Here is a 24,353-nt window from a genome sequence, read left to right on the forward strand (position 1 = left end):
TCTATCTCCCTACATATCTCTATCTTTATCTCTCCCAATGCCTCTCTGCATCTATTTTCTTCCCTCTCTCTCTCTCTCTCTCTCTCTCTCTCTCTCTCTCTCTCTCTCTCTCTCTCTCTACACACACACACACACACGCACACACACACCTTTTCCATCTCCATCTCCTTCTCCATATCTATCTCTATCTTCCTCTCCATATCTATCTCCTTACCCCCCGCTCCCTTGCGCCCCCCTCTCTCTATCCCTCCTATCTCTCCCTCTTTCCTAATTGCAAACACAACATGAACTTGTGGGTAGTGGTGCCTGATTATCTTCTTGATTTAGAGGTTTTGTTCCATTCGTATTTCAGTCCTTGTAAGTGAATGCATAGTTGATTTAAAAATATCACTTCTGCATTGATAATTTCTCATAGATGGTTCAGTTGATAAGTGGAATATTCCATTGAAAAAAGTAAAATTCTAATAGACTTCCAAACTTTATGCACTCAAGCCAAAAGATCATGACACTTATGAGACAAAGTGAAAACTTAATATACTTCAACAATTTTTTCACATTATAAGTGTCATTCACATGTTGCATTACATACCAATGTGCACACAAGGTATCACGATAAGCACAAAGACACACAAGATAACATCACCAATGTATAAGAGTCGGGGCACAAAGGGAAAGACTTCACTAATCATGCTAAAGGTTATTATTACCTTTGTTGCACAAACAACATCATTATCTAGTTGGCCTACCAATCGACCTGATGTACTACACAAATGTATGCATCTAATAGACCAAATTCTTTTCTAATTGACTTTCCACACGTCTTCTACATACCCATTGCACACCAAAATGAAATTGCTAATAATGCCGAGGGGCATCTACAATGACATCAAAGTGTCCGTAAACAAAAATCCATTTTAAAAAAAATGACATACAAATGACAGGTAAATGCATGAAATATGCCATGTTTCAGCGTTTGTGGAGGTGTTATTTTATTACTCCAAATAAAATAGAACCCTCACCACTTGTCTGCAACTAGATTCACAATTTTTTGCATGCAAGATTTCAATGGATTTGTATTCTTGATGTTTAATATTTTAGAAAAACAATTATTTTACATATAATTTTTTTTTATTATAAGACATCTTTCCACATATTTTACATATATTTTTTAAATATAAATATACTAGTTTAATAACTTACAAAACAAGCTAACTTGAAATGGCTTTTAGTTTTTATCGCCCCTTCTCATCCTTATTTCTTTATGCAGTTTTTGAATGTAAATCGAATTGATAGGTTTTATTAATTTGTTTGATATGTATATTAACTTGGCTGGAAAGTGCAGATTTTTACTTCCTAAATCCAGCATTGACCACGCCCTCCTCTTTCCTTTGTGGATAGGTCGATCTGTTATTTACATTCATATTGGATTTTAAATTGGTTTGTTGTCATCTGGGTATGGGCAAGGTTGATTTCTTTGAATGCCTTTAACCCCAAATTCAAATCTTAACACAAACAATAACCTGGGGAAAAAGCTAAAATTCGGAATCACGCTGTATCTAGCCAGACCTTATGGTAAAGATGCTCACCGTTTCAGTAGGGTTTTAAGAATAAAGACCATTACTTGTTTTTGCTTCCATAAATCCTAAAATCCTCGTATGATATAAAAGTGTGTTGCATCAAAAGAACAAGGCAGGGATGAGTGCATGAAACAAGCAAGCCTAAGCCTAAGATTGACACTGAGAGGAGGCAGCACCCTCTTTTCCTGTTTGTCCAACTCTCCTATATTCAGGGTGACTGATCTGAACAGACTTTCAGTAGCTTCGATCACCCATATGGCGCCGGTTAGAAAATTTCGTTAGTCTTCTTTCTAAACAGAGGTCTTTCTTTTTCTCTTTCCTAAATTAATCTTCATTAATAGCAGGTGAAGGAAATGCCACAGGCAGATGGAGAGAAAGAAGAAGATCCCGAGAAAAAGAAGAAGAAGGAGGAAAAGGTAACCAAAATTCTGCCCCCCTGCATCTTTTGATATTTCAGACTGGATTTGTGCATATCTCTTGGCCTGATATATACACGTGTTTCCAAAATCCATAATGGTTTTTACAAATTGACACTTTTCTCAAAACCTAATGTCCATCCGGGGACGTCATCATAGGTTAGTTGCCGTATGTTTGGATGAGATTGTGCCCACTTCATTGCTTATTGCTTATTAGTGCATTCGATCGTTGTTGGGTTATGGTTTCCCTCGGGCTGTTTGCAGGGATGGAACTCATAAATCCTAATTGTTTATAAAAAATCTTTTGTTTTAGTACGTTAATCTTGAAACAAAAATCACAGATCCAAGATGGTTTTCTTCAAATTGTCAGTTTTCTGAAAACTTAATGTCCACTTGGAGGCATTAGAATAGGTCTATTAGCTGTATTTTTGAATGAGATTGTAGCCACTTTATTGTTTATTGCCCATCAATCTGTTCAATCTGGGTGAGTTTTGGTTGGCGTCGAGCTGTTTCAGAGATAGAAACCATAAATCCTGTTTGTTTACAATGTGCCTATTGTATTTAGTGCGTAAATCTTGAAACAATCTCCAAGCCCAGCTTATTTTTCGTTACACAGACAATTCTACTTTTGGAAGTCAAACAGTCCAGACTAAGTAATCTAATGTGCCTCGAGAAGATTCTCCCCTGAAAGAAATAGGCACAAGCAACAATGTGGCATTGACGGTTTGGTTGGTCATGATGTTGAGACCCAAGGCGTAAAAATTTGAATAATATTTATAAGGGTAATGTGAAAAAATCCTATTGTGTCAACAAGGGAAATCTCATATGTCCAGTAGGTATGCTGGCCAGACTATGATCTAAAATTTGACCTTACCTTATACCTCACTATGATGAGTAATATAGAAGAATTTTTAATCAAAATCAACTCAAAAAGATTTAAATCATCAGAATGAGGCAACAATGTCTTAAGCTTCAGGCCCTTTATTGGTGGTTAAGACCACTTAAGCAGGAATCGTGAAAAATTTGTGATTAATCATAGAAGTTGCGAACTCCCAGGTTTTGTGAAAGCCCCCTTCCAAAATTGTAATCAACGTTGTCTTATCAATTATTTTCCTTTAATTCTGGGTTCTAACGTTATTTGACAGTTTCCTTCTAATTTCGACTTTGAGTTTTGATTTTTTTATCCATCTATGGTCTTACATGATGTTAAAAGCATCCACAGTTGTGAGGGATGTATTTACAGTCCTGTTGGTTTTGCAAACTCTTTTACATTGGTGGTTAGAAGGATTCTGATTTCATTTCTCAGCAGTCATGGGCAGAATCCAGTGGTAAATGCAGTTGTGGTTGCATTTTTGCAGAGGTGTGAAGAAAATATTAATTCTGTTTAATATTATAAAATACTAGTTTCTGTCCAAGGAAAAAATGTGATTTTCAGAGGAAGGGAATCGAAGGAAATACAAGAGGAAAGGTAGTGAATTTTAGTCACGATTTGTGTCCCAGCTTTTGTAGTCACAGTATAGTTTATGCTTCATGTATTTGATATTCATTTTTCAGGTTAATTGTTAGCCACGTGGAGTTTATGGTCCCTGCTGAATAAACTTCATGTTAAAGCTATAATTATGGGATTTAAATTTATTTTTGGTTTTGTCAATTTGGCATTATCATCTCATTCTACTATGAACAAGTGTTATTGTTTGTGTGCCCTATTGCTAGTGCGATTTTGTTAGCCATTGCTTGTAGAAAATCTTAGATTTTGTTTGGTTGGAGAGAAAAAATGGCTCCTTCCTAGAAGGCAAGACCTAACAAATTTGCTTTACATGTATTTAGTTTTTTGTTATTAGCTATGTTTCCCAGGGACGCGTCCCCGGATTTTTTTTCAGGCGTCCCCGTCCCATGGACAGGGGACTCCCAGGGGACGTCCCCATAAATTCTGCATATTGACAGTGAATTTTGACAATGAATTCTATAAGCAATTTGACTTTGACTCTCAATTTAACACAAATTTGGCATAAGAACTCTACTAGTTCTTATATGTTAAGGTTCTATAATGTATATGTGCATGCTTTATCCATGTTTTTGTATGAATATTGTAAATCTCCCTATATATTTTGATTTTCCCTATTTTTATATAGCCGTGAAACTCGGGGTAACATAAGTTATTAGTATTAAAATTTAATAAGTTGAATATTTAATATTAATAAAATTATAATATTTTAATATAATTATATATATTTTTTGATAAAAAAACTTGGTTTAGGACAAGGAACCAAAAAGGCTAGGTTTTTGTGAGGGGTTAGACCAAGGCAGAGAAGTCTTACTTTAACAAATAGAGCTAGATATTTAGTTTTCAATTTTTACCCATCCCACCAGATTGAAGTCATTGTAACACATCTACGGTTCTACCCAGAACAAAACCCGAACCCAACAAAATTTATCACATGAGTCTGTAAAAGATGGGAACAAAGTTGGGGATTTTTGTTAGCATGAAAATGCTGTGGAAAATAGTCAAAATAAGCCTTTGCTTGATGCAGCACATCATTGATATTGTCATGTAACATAAAAGGAACTGGCAGCCATAGACAACATAGAAGCATGACAAAGAGATTGAGCTGGTCAAACATGTTTTAACTATTGCGAGTTTAATTAGGGTCCAACAACAATTTCGCCACTGCTGAGTGGATACAGACACTAGGGAACATGCCCATACTTTTTCCCCGACCACTCCCATATCCTTACTATCTAGAGCCAAAGGTCAAGCTCTTTAATCTCCTTGTCTACCGAGTTCATGAAATTGATCAATAATTCTTTGCCAGAGAATGAATGCTGGCGTTGTTTTGAAGTTTTTTCTCTGTAACCATCTTCCTTTGCTTACTAACCCTCATTCTACCACCTTCACATTGCAAGTCAGTAGAAGATGCCATGACACTGAGCCTTTGCACAATCTATGCAAACAATCAACACCTTGACAAGTAACACTGAGCCCTCTTGAAGCATCCTGACAAAATATGTCACTTGGATAATGCTAAAGTATAATCACTTTGCACTTGCCATTCATTATTATTATGACATCTTCCATCGCCGTTCCTTCTCCTTAATGGGTGAATACCCCCTTATATCCATTTGAATAATCATTATCACCTCCCGAGCAAAATTATCCCACTATCAAATAGAAGAGGATCCTCATATTCAGTTTTTCTTTATATGATAATAAATTATAAATTTTTATCAATCTTATTTTAATGTTCTTAATTTACATTTATTCCATTTTATTGTATTAATATTATATAACTATTAATCAGAAAAATGATAAAAAATTGAAAACACTCAATTCTAAAAGCTTGAAAATAAAGCAATTTTTGAAAGGTTTTGAGGAATCTTGTAGCTTTGTTAAAAGTGATAAAATTGTAAAAATGGCATGTGCTATAAAGGTCTGTGTGATTTTGAAGGCTTTAATTTGGGCTTTGTGGTGGGGGCTGGACCCCTCGACCTTGTCCTGTATTGTGACAAAGAGTATGCTAGGAGTGCTGCTTCTCAAAGCCGCTAGGGGTTGCCATTCCCTAAGCCGTGCTCTCAATTTTATTTGCTCTCAATATTTCGTTGCTAATAAAATGCCCTCAAATTTAAAAAAGCAATAGTTTTTGTCTTCTGTATTTTTTTTTAACATATTTCTACATTTTTTGAACATCTGATTTTCTCAATTAAATCCTGATTTTTTGAAAAAATCTTGATCTTTTGGTCTGCTGTTGTTTTCTCCAAAAGATTTTTGCTGCTATTGTACAGACAGCTTTTGGTCTGCTGTTTTTTTCTTCAAAAGATTTTTGCTGCTATAGCACAGACAGCTGTAAGCTCTGTTGTCCTTCTGATCAATCTGTCTAATTTACATGATTGAGATCAATCTATTAAATTTCATTGTTTCTGTTGTTCGAGTGGAATGTGGTTGACAAATTAAATAGTTTCAAAGTTTTTGAGTGGAACCTTATTGCATGTGTTTATCTTTTTAATATGCTTTCTGGTATAGGTTTTGTTGAGGAAATCAGGAAATAAAGCATATTATATGTTGACTAAATCAGGGATTTAGATTGTCGTAGTAGGCAGGTGGTGTTTGTGGGTAGTAGAGGTCAAGGCAATTCCCAGGCAGCCAGCCCGTGACTTGGGTGTACTCTGCATGTTAAAGTGGCAGTATAAAATTGTCTATAAATGGACAAGTTGGGTGCAAGTCGTGTTTGAATTTTGTATGAATAGATACCTATTGAAAACAGTTTCTAAACTTATAGTGCACTTCTCTTGTGTGTTACAATGGAATGAGGGTTGATACCATTTTATCTTTTTGTTCAACTAAAGGAAAAATTTAGCTGACAGTGGTGATCAGTTTAGTATGTGTATATTTCCCCAGTCAAATTTTAGACTTTTTTCCCCCAGAGCCATTATTGTCGTGACTTGGGGGTACTCTGCATGTTAAAGTGGCAGTATAAAATTGTCTATAAATGGACAAGTTGGGTGCAAGTCGTGTTTGAATTTTGTATGAATAGATACCTATTGGAAACAGTTTCTAAGCTTATAGTGCACTTCTCTTGTGTGTTACAATGGAATGAGGGTTGATACCATTTTATCTATTTGTTCAACTAAAGGAAAAATTTAGCTGACATTGGTGAACAGTTTAGTGTGTGTATATTTCCCTAGTCAAATCTTAGACTTTTTTTCCCCAGAGCCATTATTGTTTGCTTATTTCTTCATTTATTAATTGATATTGAAGTTTCCTGCATGAAAAGTTGTATATCTGTCCAAAATCTGTTACTATTTTCGAGACTAGCATGTTCTATAAATAGGAAGATTCTTTGGAGCTTGGATTCGTCATGGCTGTGGTGTATTAATCAATGTGAGAGTTGTCAATGTATGTGTCACTGATGTTCATAAGTTTGAAAACTATTCAGGCAAGGGAAAAGGAGTTGAAGAAACTTAAAGCAGCACAGAAAGCTGAAGCTGCGAAAGCTCAGGTTGGGCTATTTATACTTTACATCTTTCTGCAATGGTGATGGTGAAATCTTTAAGTTTAATAGGGACTTTTATGTGTTTTAATATGTGCTACCAAGAAGTACATTGTTTAATGTTTCCAATTTATATTGTTAGGTTAGAAGTGGGCAGTTATTTTTCTTGTTCTCATATTCTCAAGTTTGTAAACAGGCTGAAAAGGGATCACAGCCATCCAAGAAAGCTGAGCAAAAAGCAGCAAAGAAGTCTGTGTCAGATGAAAATCAAGAGGAATATCAAGATCCTCCAACTCCTCTTGGTGAGAAGAAAAGGCTTGCTCCAGAAATGGCCAAAGCATATAATCCAAGTACTGTGGAAACTGCGTAAGTAATGTTTTTTATGATTCTTAAGGTGTTAGAAGGTTGTAGATGGTACTGATTAGTATGTTTTGTTGAAGTCTGCAAGGATTATAATATGTTTTATCTTGATTCACAACCATTTTTTTTAAGCTAATTTAAACTTTTCTTTCTCAGATGGTATCAATGGTGGGAGAAGTCTCGTTTTTTTGTGGCTGATGCAAACAGCAAAAAGCGTCCATTTGTAATTGTATGTGATCTTCTCTTTCTGGTTTAGGAAAGATTAAGATAACTATTATCATGGGAGAAGGTTTTAAATTTGAATATTAGAGTTGATGAAATATCAGAGCTGAGCAGCCTGGGTTTCAAGACATTATAGTGCCTTTTTGAGAAAGAGTCGGTCTTTAAGGTTTCTAATGATTGAACATACATAATAATCTAATATTACTATTTTTGCTTAATAAACTATCTTGGCTGTAACTCCTTAATTTCCATTGGTGATATTGGCCTATCTTAAACACTTACACAGCTACATATTGTTTTTGGATATTGCTTTTAGGTACAACATATATTATTTTAGGTTGGTTATATGATGAAAGACCTGAGATCATCAGCAGATACTTGTTATATGTTGTGTTTCATGATTCTGATGAAGTCAAGAACATGGGTACTAAACATATATTCCAGATTTTGATAAAAAATTCATTATTCTATCAATAGGAGCAGTTCTGTTTTGTTCATAAACATAATGGAGAATAGTTTTGGGTACACATCAATCCATATAATTCAAATTGCTCACATGGAACAATACTTCTGGATTTTCAATTTTATATGATCTACAATCAACCTATATTACTTTCTCAGGTCAGTTCACTTTTGCATCTTGTTAGTTATAATGGAAATGCCAAAAGAACAATTTTGAAACTCATAACTAATAAATCGGCCAATCTAGATGGAGAATATCAATGCTGTGTTTCAGTTTAGCATAGTCAGCAATTCTCTGGAGTGATGCTTACATATCAACCGATGCATGCCAATTTAAATTTCCTTGAAGTTCAAGAAGTCAGAATCACTTAAGTGATTGAGATGTTAGTTTAATGTTTGAACTGATACTTGACATTTGGATTTCCCATAACAATGGACACACTTATCTTTCCTCAAATAGGTGAGGATGGAAGCATACAATGCTTCAGACAGCACATGTATGATTGGGAATGACTTTTAAAGCTAGAGCACGTGTTTTGAAGATTTTTGTCTCCTGAGTAAGATGGCTGTTTGATCATATTACATGCACTAGTAAGTGTGCCGGTGGGTTTTGTCACCATTAGTTATAGTTACACTTTTAGGGGACATACTCGAGAAAACCACATAAGAAATGTAGAAAAATATGATGATAATGAATATGGAAAACCATGTCATTTTCTAGAGCATGAGCATTATGAATAGAGTGTATATTAAATATTAAATGAAATAGTGGGAAGTTGTTTTAGGCCATGTGTTTGGCTGGAAAAGTACATTACAGGGGAGTTCATTTTTGACTTGGAAGTGGTGTATCTGTATTCCATTCACGTCTTGAAAGGTCTGAACTTGCTGCGGTGTACTCTTCAAGCTCCACATTATTTCTTGCATGAGACATTCTTTGATCAGTTTTGGGGAAGCAAACGGTAAAACCCCACTGATTCACCATCTTGTGCAGTAGAGAGGATTTAAGATCCTATTTGTATGGGCTTTGGTTTGTTACAAAAGAATGACAAATGGATCAACAACAAAGTTGAGATTTTTGGCAGGTTTACAAATTTCGAAACTTTCATGGAAAGATGGTGTCCTATATGTGGTTCATAAATGTTCACAAGCAAAGAACAGGCAAGTCACTGTGGTATCTAAAATTTATTAAATCTTTGCAAAACTTGGAGCACAAAGGTTTAAGCAAGATACTCAGTGAATTTTGTAATGACTTAGGGGACGCAGGGAATGGAGGTGAAATGAAATTATATTGAACTCGTAAAATGACCAAATCAGGTCCATTGGACTCAAAGTAACAAGCATTAGCATCAGTGAAAGGAAATATTTATGGGATCCATCATATGTGAATGACAATATCTATTCGAAAGATTCATTGGAATATGTTTTGAACCACTGCCCTAGTGTCTCTTAATAGAAAGATACAGTAATTATTTGATGAATATTTCCCTTCAAACCACAGGTATGAAATGTGGATTGCTTCTTAGTGTTCTTCCCTACGGAATGGGCTTTGCTTTGAGCGATTTTTTTTAATGATTTCAAAAGGACTTCCAGATTCTCTAGTATCTATGAATTTAAAAAGATTCCTAAAGAGATTTTAGATGAGGATCTTTGTAATGAAAATGAAGGTACTAAAAGGAAAAAGAAAAGTATTTTTGATGAAGATATTGCTTAGTATAAATTGTTTTTGTTCCGTCATAAAAAAATTGTGGAATTTAAGGAAAAACCTGTTATTAATGATTATGAGTCTTAAATTTGAGATTTTGATAGATCTGAAATTGTGTGAGAATGTGATATACCTAATCTTAAGTTGTAACGTCTTGAATGAAAAATTTAAAATAGTAAAGTGGAGAAAATCTAATGTTTACTGTTTCATTACAGGCACATTTTTGTACAAATAGAATCTTGTACTCTGCTTTGGACATTCAAAGACATCTGCATTTATTAAGTTTTGTTTGAGAATGAGATATACCTTATATCTTAAGTTGTAATGCCTTGATTGAAAAATTTAAGATAAATAAAAGAGGAGAAACATCTAATGTTTGCTGTTTCATTACATGCACGTTTCTGTATAAATATAATCCTGTACTCTTCTTTGGACATTCAAAGACATTTGCTTTTATTAATTTTTTGGTTATTTATTCCAGGTGTTGCCTCCACCAAATGTTACAGGTGCTCTACACATAGGACATGGTCTTATGTCTGCTATTGAGGTACAACTGTAACTATACTTTGTTTTTATTGGATTCTGATTATGTTTCTTGCTTTTTCCTTTGGATATCAATTTGTTTTCTTTGTACTATTTTATCATAGCAGCTCTCTTTGCTTCCAGGATACCATCATTAGGTGGCGAAGGATGAGTGGTTATAATACTCTTTGGGTGCCTGGGATGGACCATGCTGGAATAGCAACACAGGTTTAAATGTTTATTGCTTTGGCACTGCACATTATATTTCCTGTTGTCAGTTTGTTCTGATATTCATGGACATGTTTTAATAGACAGTAGCCTTGTGAATGTTGAAAGCTAATGTGTTTTGCACTTTATAGGTGGTGGTGGAAAAGAAGATAATGCGTGATAGAGGGCTAACAAGGCATGATCTTGGACGTGAGAAATTTGTGGCAGAGGTGAGAATAATTATTACATTTTAGTGGATTTAGTGATTGATCATACAGGACCAGTAAATAGGTAGCTGCTAAGTCTGGTAAACCTTCAAAACATGTTTTGAGAGTTGTTCTTAGATGGACACTTTTTTTTTTTATCGCAGCCTATTTGAGTTTTTTGCAACTAATTCTATGATCTATTTGTAGGTCTGGAAGTGGAAAGAAGAATATGGAGGAACAATTTTGAATCAAGAGCGTCGTCTTGGAGCCACACTTGATTGGTCACGGGAGGTCAGAAATTATGCTTTTCTGTAGATTGTTGAGTACCTCTATGTTGCACCCTGGATTTCAATCACAAAGAAGTATTTTGTCACATTTTGCCAAATGATACTCTGCAGATGCTATAACAATTTCTTATTCATGCTTTTATACAGTGTTTCACCATGGATGAGAAAAGATCAAATGCAGTAACAGAGGCTTTTGTTCGGCTTTATAAACAGGGTCTTATTTACAGGTATTTTCTTGTGATCATCTATTTATCTATGCATTTTTTTGATAGGAAATTTCATTTGTGATGCGGCCTTTATGTTGGATGGATATTACGTGGCCTTTATGTTGGATGGATATCGCGGCAGTCTCAATCTATCTTATTTTGTTAGCGCTTCCCTTAATGGTTCTGTTGGATCAAACCAATTAACCCTAGCTCACAGTAAAGATCTTTATGGCGCATCTATTTTGAGTTTCAGAGGCTATTGGAGGTTTTCCCCCAAAATACTGTGAATGGAGAGAATATATACCCTAGAATATGTTAAATTTGTGACCTAGTTCAGTAATCAGATTTGTAGCATTTAATTATTTGCTAACATTAAGTAAACCATAATCAAGTAAATGCAAGAATGAAAACAAGAGAGCAAGAGACCAACACAAATACCCTGGGAAAACCTCCAAGGAGGAAAAACCCAGCACTAAAGACCCACATGTCAGATTATGTATTTAATCTTAATTGCATCAATACAATACTCAGCTTGACTCTTCAGATCTGCTCCCTTTTAACATATCAGATCTGCCCGTCTAATTACACCAAGTCTGCCACAAGGAATACCAAATGCCTTCTATCTTCTTGAACTAATTCGCACAATCCTCTATTATATTTCGCACCTTTAATTGCAGAGCTATTTTGCTGATTGCATGTGAAATTGAATGAGTGATTTGAGTTTGCATTTGAACTTTATTTATATGAGCTTTTAACCCATATAATTTCAAGTCGGCCTTAATGCATTTTGGCGCCAATTTGATTTATTGTGGTGTGGTACATATTTTAATGTGGCGTGGAGGTATGGGGCTGGTCCTATCTTGGGGGCACGTTACCCTTTTAGGATAGGACCCAGTCCTATATGGGTTTGGATGTTGCCTTAAGGCAATCCGAACCCTTCTTACCTAGTTATAAACAACACTCCCTCTTAACTAGGGAAGAAGAGAATACATAATCTGAACCTTTAGAGTTCCATCTAGCACACAAGCATAGAATGGATCTAGCACACAAGCATAGAATTACGTCTTCCACCTAGCACACGAGCATAGGATGGTTCTAGCACACAAGCATAGAAAGTGTAATACACAAGTGGGTCTTTACATAATTACAATTTTCCATTTAGCACACAAGCATAGATTGGATACTTTTCATTCTTGCACACAAGCAAGAATGATTAAAATGCTGCAGATAGAGTCACTGAGATTAGAACTCCCTCTCAACTAGGGTTTCATTTTCCACAATACCAAGTCTGTCTCTGAAGTATTCGAACTTCACTCTGGATAAGGGTTTGGTAAGAATATCTGCAACCTGTTCATCTGTGCTAATATACTTTAGCTGAATGGTGCCTCTTTGCACCATATCTCGAATGAAGTGATAGTGCGTTTCCACATGTTTGGACCGATCATGGAACACAGGATTTACTGACATCTTTATACAACTTTGATTATCACAATGAATGGTGGTAGGACCACTAGATTGACCAAATAATCCAACCAGAAGTTTGCGAAGCCACACTGCTTCCCTAGATGCAACGGATGCTACAATGTACTCAACTTCTGCAGTGCTTAATGCTATCGAAGATTGCTTCCTACATGCCCAAGAGATTACTGCAGAGCCCAAATTGAAACAGATACCCGAAGTACTTTTCCGGTCCTTGACACTTCCTGCCCAATCTGAATCTGAATAGCCTTCCAAGAAGATTGAGGTATTAAGTGAATACTTCAGCCCATAACCAATAGTGCCACGCAGGTATCTTAGAATGTGTTTGGCAACAACCGGGTGAACAAGTTTAGGCAAGCACATGAATTGACCGAGGGCATTCACAACATAACAGATGTCTGGTCTAGTATTGACTAGATACATCAAGGATCCAATCAACTGCTTGTACTCAGATGGGTTTGCAAAATCAGAGTTAGCTGCAGAAACACTTAATTTCTTTAAGTTAGATTCCATAGGAGTAGACATGGGTTTACAGTCCATCATTCTAAATCTTTTCAAAATATCAATAGTGTACTTTTCTTGACTTAGAAAAATTTCATTTGGCTTTTGCCATACTTCTAACCCTAGGAAGTAATGCATTAGACCTAAATCCTTCATTTCAAATTCTGAGGCTAATTCTTTTTTACATCTTATAATTAATTTATTTTCACCAGTGAGAAATAAATCATCCACATACAAAACCAGAATAAGCATATCATCATTATATATCTTCAAGTAAATGTTAGCATCAACATCATTCTTACGAAATCCTAAGCTTAGTAAGTACTTATCAATTCTTTCATACCAAGCACGAGGGGCCTGTTTGAGCCCATATAAGGCTTTCTTCAACCTGCAAACATGAGTATCTCTTTTATGGATTACATAACCTTCTGGTTGCTCAATATAGACTTCTTCCTCAATGACACCATTGAGGAAAGCTGTCTTAACGTCCATTTGATGCAGCTCCCAACCTTTGGCTGCAGCAATAGCTATTATAGATCTAATAGGAAAAGTTTCCTCATAATCTATTCCTTCCTTTTGAGAAAAACCACATGCTACAAATCTAGCTTTATATTTTTCAATACTACCATCAACATTATGCTTAATTTTAAACAACCATTTAGAAGAAACAACAGACTTACCTTTGGGTCTGGGTACAATGTCCCAGACATCATTCTTGATGATAGATCCATACTCTTCATCCATGGCTGATTTCCAAGCATGATGGGACATAGCTTCTTCGACATTGTGAGGTTCAGACTCAATGATATTACACATCATAGAAATGTAGTTGGCGTGATTTTGGAGTCTCTTGCTATCTCTAAAGGTTCCTCTGGGAGCAGCAAATCCTTCAGCATCTTGAATAGTGTTTCTAACCCAAAGTGGCCTTTTCTTGCAGACCACAATATCCTTAGGTATATCTGTGGGGTCCACGGGTTCTGTTGGGTCATCCTGAACTTCCTGATCTTGGAAGTCAGTGGACTCCTTCTGTATCTCAGGGTTAGCATCAACTTTTGAATCTTGATTTTCAATCACCATATCATTATTATCAGATAATGAACCTTTAGATCTTTTGAAAGCAATATCTTCTTCAAAAGTTACATCTCTACTTACCTCAACATACCTTTGACCTGAAATGTAGATCCTGAAGGCTTTGGAAGATTCACTGTATCCCACTAAGATGCCTTTCTTTCCAGAGCGATCAACTTGGTTCATTTTTCTTTAGGCACATGAATATACACAAGGCTCCCGAATATCCTTAGGTGGCTGATGTCAGGTTTGATTCCTATAAAGGCTTCTTCAGGGGTTACATTCTTTAGAGCACGATGAGGACATCTATTCTAAATGTAAACTGCTGTTTTGGATGCCTCCGCCCATAGAAAGGGTTGCTGGTCTTGATCATGAATCATGGCTCTTGCAGCTTCAACAATGGCCCTGTTCTTTCTTTCAACGACTCCATTTTGCTGAGGATTGTAGGGAACACATAACTCCCTCTTAATTCTTGCCTTAATACAGAAATCATAAAAACTACCTGAGGTGTACTCACCTCCATTGTCAGACCTTAAACATTTAATTCGATTTCCAGTAGTGTTTTCAACCAAGGCTTTGAATTCTTTAAATCTGTTTAGGACTTCTTCAGACTCATTAGATTTAAGAAAGTAAATCCACGTTTTCCTAGAGAAATCATCTATGAAGATAACGTAATAAAGGAAGCCGCTAGGAGATGCTACAGACATGGGACCACATAAGTCTGAATGAATGAGCTCTAACTTTTCTTTAGCCCTACTATCACTTTAATGAAAAGGGTTCTTTACATTCTTACCCATTGCACAACCTTTACAATCGTCATCATGAGATAAACTAAGTTTAGGCATACCTTTAACCATTTTACCGAGAGTGGGAAGAGCTTGAAAGTGTAGATGTCCAAGTCTTCAATGCCATAGCTCGCATGATTCAAGGGCGTCATGGATGAGAGCTTGAATTGGATTAGCTGCAAGCTTATATAAACTATCACATCTATTTCCAATAACACGAGCAGTTTTGAAATTAGATTTCTTAGACCAAGCAAGTACTTTCCCTTCAGAAAATGCTATTTGCAAACCCTTATCTTCTAAGGCAGAAATGGAAATAAGATTTCTTTTAATACTAGGTACAAAAAGGATATCACAGAGTTGTAAAGAAATACCAGAATCTAGTTTTAAAGAGGTAGTACCAGAACCTTTTACTGAGTATCGAGCATCATCACCGATTACCACATGAAGGTTGGTATCCTTTTCTATCAGATTTGAAAGATGCTCACGAAAACCTGAGATGTGTCTGGAGGCACCACTGTCAATTATCCAAGTATCACTGTCCGTAGGAACATTGCTTGATAGAGCAGAGATAAGAAGACAGTCCTCATTTTGTTCAGCAACTTCATTTAAATTGACTTCCCTTTCCTTGGGATCATTCCGACAATCTCTGGCATAGTGACCATACTTATCACATTTGAAGCAACGAATGTGGGAGGAATCTCTTGACTTCTTCCTTGGATCATAGGAGGAGGATCTAAAACTTTTGCTTCTCTTTTCTTTCTTCCAATGTCCACCTTTCCTAGATTTAGCTAAGAGAACATGATTATCATCTTTGTGAGAGTTCTTGAGTTTTTCTCTTACCTCAATTCGAGATTCCTCTTCAATGCAATCAGATTGAAGACGCTCAAAGTTGGGATGATCAGCTCTTGCACCAATGCTACGAATGAATGGTTTCCATTCATCAGGTAGACCATTTAATGCAATCATGACAAGATCTTTATCCGAAATTTGGCAATCAAGAGTACTTAGCTTGTCCTTTAGTTCATTGATCTTCATGAAGTAGGCCATGATTGAGTCTTCTTCTTTCATTTTCATGTGAAGAAGCTGCTGCCTTAGAGCAAGAGCCCTGCTGAGGTTGTTGACTTCATACATCCCTTCCAAGTGTTTGATCATCTCCTTGGCAGACGCAAATTTTGATATGACAGTGACGATGATTCTTGACAGATTCAATTATGATCTTCCTAGCCTTGAGGGAGTCTTTCTTGAACTACTTCAGTTCTTCAGCATCTTCAGGAGGGGACAGCCTTTCTTCTTCTATGAATTTTAGCAGATCATTCTCTTCAAGGATCAATAGAATACGGACTTTCCAAGCAGCAAAATCAAGGGCTCCATCAAGTCTATCTTCAGCCCTCAAACTTGACATTTTAATCTGAAAACAAATAGCAACTATATGCAACAAATGATTTACTAAAATCTGAAGTTAGTAACACCTTAGCTCTGATACCATGTTAAATTTGTGACCTAGTTCAGTAATCAGATTTGTAGCATTTAATTATTCGCTAACATTAAGTAAACCATAATCAAGTAAATGCAAGGATGAAAACAAGAGAGCAAGAGACCAACACAAATACCCTGGGAAAACCTCCAAGGAGGAAAAACCCAGCACTAAAGACCCACAGGTCAGATTATGTATTTAATCTTAATTGCATCAATACAATACTTAGCTTGACTCTTCAGATCTGCTCCCTTTTAACAAATCAGAGCTGCCCTTCTAATTACACCAAGTCTGCCACAAGGAATACCAAATGCCTTCTATCTTCTTGAACTAATTTGCACAATCCTCTTCTATATTTCGCACCTTTAATTGCAGAGCTATTTCGCTGATTGCATGTGAAATTGAATGAGTGATTTGAGTTTGCATTTGAACTTTATTTATATGAGCTTTTAACCCATATAATTTCAAGTCGGCCTTAATGCATTTTGGCACCGATTTGATTTATTGTGGCGTGGTACATATTTTAATGTGGCGTGGAGGTATGGGGCTGGTCCTATCTTGGGGGTACGTTACCCTTTTAGGATAGGACCCAGTCCTATATGGGTTTGGATGTTGCCTTAAGGCAATCCGAACCCTTCTTACCTAGTTATAAACAACAGAATAGGGGTGTGGTATGAAAATTTATAGAGAGTCAAGATTATTAAGTTGCTTGTCATGTATATTAGCAATGAATGAGTTAATACTGTAAAAGCATGTACAGCATCCGAAGATTATACTTGGAAGAACTTTTGGACAACAGTTTTGGTCAACCTATGAATGATAATCCTATACGCCTTGCCTTCAATGAGTTACACATCTGGTCCGTTTTGTGAAATTCTTCCCAAGTATTCACTCCATACTCATTATTGGAATCAGTCTCCACGTGCAAAGAATATTATGAACAACTTTACATCTTAAGAAACATTTGCCAACCTTAAATGACAAAACGAAGAATAGGTCAAGTCACAAACCATCCAACCACAACAACTGCATGAATATATGACAGTTCTATCCCTGTTACCGGAATTCTGTCAATTGGTAGACCTTCCACCTCCTTTCTGCAACCAGCCCATAAAACCTTGCATACCATATGATGACGAGCTCTTGGCAAGGGATATTATTATAGCTAAATCCCCCCTGAGTTTGCCAGTTTGTGGATGGAAATATAAACTTCTTTGTATGTTTGAAGAATTAGATTGCAAGAACAGGGATAACGTTTGCAAACCACAAAACCCCTGACAACAGAACATTGATATTAATGCCATTAGCCTCTCTTGTTATCAACAAAGACAATACAGAAACAGACATAACAATCCAACACCTCACAACCAGTAGGAGCCTAATCTCTTTTGCAAATTCCACAAGCTTAGGGGGGCATGACACTCAATGTGCAGAGAGTATAAAAGGGTATTAAATTTTGCTGAGTGATTGCTCCCCTCTTTCCTGCATTTAAATATATTACTTTTGCTGGTAAATTTTTTAGTAAAAATTTTGCATATAGGATTGCATTCATACTAGTTACATTACATATAGGCAAAACAAGTAGTTATAACAAAGAACCCCTAAAACAAGAAAACAAGTGTGTATGTGCCTTGGGATCCAGTTGGACATTACCTCAAATGTCCTGGAATCTATCCACAGGTTCTTCGCAGCCTTAGTTGCCTATCATGATTTGTTGACTAAGATTCTTGCAGTTGACTTTGTTTATTGCATGGCACAGTGTAGAATGTTGATTTTAGGATCAGACTGATAACAGAAAGCAGAAAATAACAAATGCAAGACACATAACACAGCAGTACCCTGGGAAAACCTCCCTCTTGGAGGTGAAAAACCCAACAACAAAAGATCTCTGACTATATTAATTAAGCTCAGTAGCAGATTTACAGTCTTGCTTCACACATGAAGCATACTTCAAATTAGGGCACACATTAGGGCAACTTATCTTGCTGTAGGCGATACGATATGCTGAAGGCTATGTCCTTGAATTATTGGCTGCCCTAGATGAAGTTCACTGTTACTGTGAATGGATTTGGCAGCCTTGCAAGGAAGTTCGCCAGCCAAGTATGATGTTCGCCCAGCCAAGTATGATGTTCGCTCAGCCAAGAAAGTAATCAGGATGAATTCGCTGGACTGAAACACTAATTCGCTTGCCAAAGGTAGATCGCTGATCAGTAGACAGAGATAGTTCGCTGTATGTGAATTGGTATTGAATGATTACAAATGAACTTGTATATATATGCCTCAATGCCTCCTAATAGACCTTAGGTCGGCCTTATTGTTTTGGCGCCAAGAATAGGATCAGACCTATAAATTACAAGTTACATTTATATAGGTCTTGTGCAATACAATTACAAGTTACATATAGGTCTTGCTTAATTACAAGTTACATGTGACGCCCGATTAGGGCCAGACTTAAATAATGTTTACATATCAAATTGAACCATCAAAATGGCAAAGGCCACTTAGCCATCAAGTGTACTAGGTCGGCCCTAGAAGGATCCGACCTAGCTACACATCAACACTCCCTCTTAGCTAGGGAGGATTCCTTCTCAATAACCGAGTCACATAGTAACAACCATCATGGCTACTCCCATGAAAAATGCAAACGAACACAATCATGGCTACTCCCAGAGGGTGGGTTCATCATGGCTACTCCCATGAATGGAATTACAAATGAACACAACCACCATGGCTACTCCTAGAGGGTGGGTCCACCATGGCTACTCCCATGGATGGAAACCAATTAAACATGATGACCTTCACCATAGCTTCTCCCAGAGGGCGAACAAACACAAGTGCTAAGTCATGGAATGACATCCACCATGCCTACTCGCAGAGGGTGGATCCACCATACCTACTTGCAGAGGGTGGATAAACACAAGTGCTACATCATGGAATTTCTTCCATGACATCCACCATGCCTGCTCGTAGAGGGTAGATACACCATACCTACTCGCAGAGGGTGGAACGAGGGCTTTCACCTCAAACTTCTCTCATAGAGAAGAATGCATTAACCAAAAGATGAGGCTTAATCTGAAGTTGAAATGTTAGGCTCCCTCTGAAGCTGAAATGTCAGGCTCCCTCTGAAGATGAATTGATATTTCCTCCTTTAGAATAAGAAATCTTCCGAGTTGACATTTTACCTTGACTCCTTCTGAGGTGTCCCTATGAAAACTTCCGCAGAAGAAGCTAGAGGAGTAGACCTGAATTTGCACTCTCGAGCATAGTGACCATACTTATCACACCTAAAACATTGAATGTGAGATAAGTCCTTCCTTTTTGATTCAGAGACAGGATCTGATTCTCTGTCTCTATCCCACTTCCTTCTTTTGCCTCTTTCCATACGTGTCGCAAGGACTTGATTTTCCACATCATAATGATCACACTCAATTCCTCTTGCTATCAATCTTGACTCTTCTTGAATGCAATCTGCACGAAGACGATCAAACTTGGGAAGTTTCGATCTTGCACTAATTCCTTGAATGTAAGACTTCCAGGATGCAGGAAGACCATTAAGAGCCAACATGGTCAAGTCCTTGCTGTCAATAACATGACCAATAGAAGAGAGCTGATCTCTCAACTCAGAGATCCTCATGAAGTAAGCAATAACAGTTTCTCCTTTTGCCATCTTGATGTGATGAAACTGTTGCTTTAAGGCTAGGGCACGACTTGTGTTGTTGATCTCATACATCCCTTCCAATGTCTTGAACATATCTTTGGCTGAAGACATCTTGGAAATGATAGGCACAAGGTGGTCCTTCACGGAGTCAATTAGGATCTTCTTTGTTTTGACAACATTCTTCTTGAATTGGAGTTTTTCTTCTTGATCTTCAGGTTCAGGCTGATCTTTTCCTTCTACAAACTGAAGTAGATCATTCTCTTCAAGTGCAATAAGAACTCTAACCTTCCATGAGGTGAAGTTCAAAGTTCCGTCAAGTCTATCTTAAACCATTAAACCAGTCACCATCTTCAATGTAGGAAATTGCTTGATGAAGGTGAAGTAGGAGAGAGTGCTTTGCTGCTGTCAGACAGTCTGATCACGATTGCTTCAAACCTTGCTCTAATACATTGTTGATTTTAGGATCAGACTGATAACAGAAAGCAGAAAATAACAAATGCAAGACACATAACACAACAGTACCCTGAGAAAACCTCCCTCTTGGAGGTGAAAAACCCAGCAACTAAAGATCTCAGATTATATTAATTAAACTCAGTAGCAGATTTACGATCTTGCTTCACACATGAAGCATACTTCAAATTAGGGCACACATTAGGGCAACTTATCTTGCTGTAGGCGATACAATATGCTGAAGGCTATGTCCTTGAATTCTTCACTGCCCTAGATGAAGTTCACTGTTACTGTGAATGGATTCGGCAGCCTTGAAAGGAAGTTCACCAGCCTTGTATGATGTTCGCTCAGCCAAGAATGATGTTCGCCCAGCCAAGTATGATGTTTGCTCAGCCAAGAAAGTAATCAGGATGAATTCACTGGACTGAAACACTAACTCGCTTGACAAAGGTAAATCGCTGATTAGTAGACAGAGATAGTTCGCTGTATGTGAATTAGTATTGAATGATTACAAATGAACTTGTATATATATGCCTCAATGCCTCCTAATAGACCTTAGGTCAGCCTTATTGTTTTGGTGCCAAGAATAGGATCAGACCTATAAATTACAAGTTACATTTATATAGGTCTTGTCCAATATAATTACAAGTTACATATAGGTCTTGCTTAATTACAAGTTACATGTGACGCCCGATTAGGGCCAGACTTAAACAATGTTTACATGGTATTTAGGAATGCTAATCATTTTTTATAGATGATATCCAAGTGGATTTTCATGCTAATCGTTTTTCCTAACAAGCTCATGAAATTCCCTCCAATTGCCTCTTTCTCTTGTTAAATGATTTTGTTAAGAAAATCTTTGTATTTAATTGCAACTAACATAGATAAATGTAAGGTTGTAATAGAAGATAGCAACTAGGTTCGCTTTATGCCACACTATGCTTCATGAAAAGCAATAACAATTGAATATCACAACAATCTACAAACTATGGTGAGAATTTTCTTATTTATCAAATTCCCTTAATGAAGAGCATGAAGAAGATAGACAAATATCTCAAAAGGTCTTCAAAATAACAATATATTGAATCAACCATCAATCTACTCGAGATCAATCTTGATAGGCATTGATTATCATTGTAAATTAACAAAGTGCAATGACTTTTTTTAACAAGAATTCCATGAATTTTTCTTGTTACTTGGATTAGGAGTCTAGGTCCATCTTTAGTATCTTGACATCAAAGTTGAATGCTCTCAATATGAATATTAATATAATAAAATCCTAGGTCTCTTAGAGACCTCTTGGTAACATGGTCAATCCTTTTTTCGATTTCTACAATAGATTTATCTTTAATGTGCAACAATTAGGGCAAAAGATCCGAAGATTTGCGATTAATAAAAAATCATACAACCCTGATACAATGGTGTGACTCAATAAGAGGGAACAATACAACGCAAGATATTAAAGAGTATGACTAATGATGCAAAAAGGTGTGGCCATGATAAATGGAGGGTGCAACATGAGATACAAAATGTTCAAGCCATCAATGGCATTGTGCCAACATTTAAAGAGACAACTTGGGGAAGCTTGCATGCGTGGGTTTGAATGAGATATATTCCCCTAATCTACCTCTTCAATGACAACCACGATTGTTATTCTATTTTATATTTCGAAGGTATGTACTCGATCAAACTTATTTTGTGTACTTAACAACGTCATGGCGTGTGTTGTTGTAGAGTCTCCATGCTTTGTGTAAGCATGTAGACAGTTCCTCTCATAGAAGAATATCACAATTTTCAATCACTCAAACATCTTTACTTGCATTTTGCCACTTTTCCCTTGCCAATCCCTATCACATATTTGTTGGAGAAGTGCTTTGCCCCAATGACTAAAAAAAAGGTCAAGAAAAGCATTGTTGGTGGCATTGTACTTAGGAAGCTTCAGAGGAGAGTATGGATATCTTCAAACCACGAGTTCTTCAGGCTAAGGGCAGGGCGCACAACTATTGTCTTGACATAGCCTAAGGAAGCTGCACTTCCTGGGTGGCTTGCAATCATATACTTCTTGTCGCTGAAACCGCCCATATGTGATATCCCATGTATATATTGTCAGATTGCCATCTTGGTCCAGCCTAATGAATGATAGTGTGCTATTATATTTGGGAGTGGTGAAGGCATAGAGAGGTGGATTGAGATTATAACTTGCAAAGCTTAGGCACTCTTTGTTGTATGAGAGCATTCATGTTGCCCAATTGCATTTTCATGTTTTTGGTCGTAGGGTTGTTGAGGAAGGTGCCATTTGCAAGTGTGTGTTTTGGTAAACAAGTCCTTTCTTTGATTGTCGTAGAAGCTAAGAGTCTAGTAAGGCAAATGGTTAGAAAATTGGTGTAGAGTGCAAAGCCATTGGTTTCTGTTACCAGTTTATCTAGTTGTCTTTGTCTAGAGTTTGACTCACCAGCTTCTTCACTTGGTTTATGTCTAATGACTACCCTACCAAGATAGTGTCTATGGGATAGTTTAGGCTTTGCCACACAATTTTGTTTCTTGTCAAAGAGCATGATGTTTTTGTTGATTTAAAGTTTGATATTAACAATGCCTTTGAATTTCAATCTTCTTGGGAGTGAATGGCCTCTTGTACATGTGTAGGAATAGCAAACCAATCACTTTGGAACCTTCGTTGATCAATAATTAACTCTATTCATGCAATCGTAAGCAAGTATATTGGTCTTTGTGTTTTGCATACACAATGAGGTAAAACTAGTTTGTTTTAGACTTTCAAATGCTGTAGAAGTCACTTTTAGGGTAAGGGATTAATTTTTATCCATCATAGTCAAAGACAAATGATTTTAAAGGAAGAAAGAAAAGCAAAAAGAAAGTGCAAATTGATGTAGGCTTGTTCTTGCATCATTGCAGATTCTTGTGGGTTTGATGTGGGTCACCCAAGTTCATTTGGGATGAACCCACATTGGAATAGCCAACCTGAATGACTCCCCAACTAGATTGAACTAGATCCTGAAGTAGGTGTGGATTGGACCTGGATTTAGGCAACTTAGGTAGCATATATGTGTCATATCTCATCAGGATTCAAAACCGGTAATTTAGGTAGGATATATATTCCACAGGAATTGTATATGTAATATCCCATCAGGATTTTATCCAGGCATTTCTAAAAGTCTGCCATATCTTGAGCAGGTACAGTTTGTGGATCTGTAAATGTATTACTATCAACGTATGTGAGATCAACCCATGTAAATGACACCTGATGTATGCTATCTTATTTATATTTGCGTAGTTGTATGGATTCTGTCATATGGGATTTTTGTGCATTGAAGAACTTGTGGAAGAGCTCCTAAATTTGGTATGAGCGATTCATAGTTTGCTTGCCAGACAACTTCCATGATACTTTCTAGAATGTCATCTCGATTGTGGAGATGCACCAACTGATATTGCTCGTATGCTTATGGCATTACAGCATCAGTTATCCTGGGCATGTTTCTGAATCTTTTTCTTAGCTGAACAGTGAATGACTTATGTTCAATATATATCAAACAATATTTAAGCAGTCTTGGGAGAGACTTTGTAATATCGTATTCATATTTTCTGACTGTATTCAAGCTTGCTGGTATTTTCTTCTGTGTTTACAAGGATTTCCTTTAGAGGCTGCTGAGTATGTTATTCTATATTTCTTAGGCATTTTCCTCTAATATGCATATCCTACTAGATGTGAAATTTTAAATTTATTCTCTTCATGGGCTGCATCTTCTAAGAGCACGTTCTAATAAAATGTTC

General features: G+C 36.7%; 1 protein-coding gene across 4 annotated transcripts in view; it reads left to right on the plus strand.

Annotated features, from left to right (window-relative positions):
- The first annotated feature begins 1,266 nt into the window (after positions 1-1,266).
- LOC131050276 (valine--tRNA ligase, mitochondrial 1) overlaps positions 1,267-24,353 on the plus strand; it is a 49,070-nt gene continuing 25,983 nt past the window's right edge. The window contains exons 1-10 of one of the 4 annotated variants that reach the window (XM_057984475.2): positions 1,267-1,841; positions 1,919-1,993; positions 6,925-6,987; positions 7,175-7,344; positions 7,495-7,567; positions 10,206-10,271; positions 10,391-10,474; positions 10,606-10,683; positions 10,867-10,950; positions 11,094-11,173. In XM_057984475.2, coding sequence (XP_057840458.2) covers positions 1,704-1,841; positions 1,919-1,993; positions 6,925-6,987; positions 7,175-7,344; positions 7,495-7,567; positions 10,206-10,271; positions 10,391-10,474; positions 10,606-10,683; positions 10,867-10,950; positions 11,094-11,173 — 911 coding nt within the window. In that variant the 5' untranslated portion in view covers positions 1,267-1,703. The remainder of the gene's footprint in view (positions 1,842-1,918; positions 1,994-6,924; positions 6,988-7,174; positions 7,345-7,494; positions 7,568-10,205; positions 10,272-10,390; positions 10,475-10,605; positions 10,684-10,866; positions 10,951-11,093; positions 11,174-24,353) is intronic. The other 3 variants (XM_057984476.2, XM_057984477.2, XM_057984478.2) reach the window with 3 other exon arrangements.

This window comes from Cryptomeria japonica, chromosome 11, assembly GCF_030272615.1.
Source record: "Cryptomeria japonica chromosome 11, Sugi_1.0, whole genome shotgun sequence".
Lineage (NCBI taxonomy): Eukaryota > Viridiplantae > Streptophyta > Pinopsida > Cupressales > Cupressaceae > Cryptomeria > Cryptomeria japonica.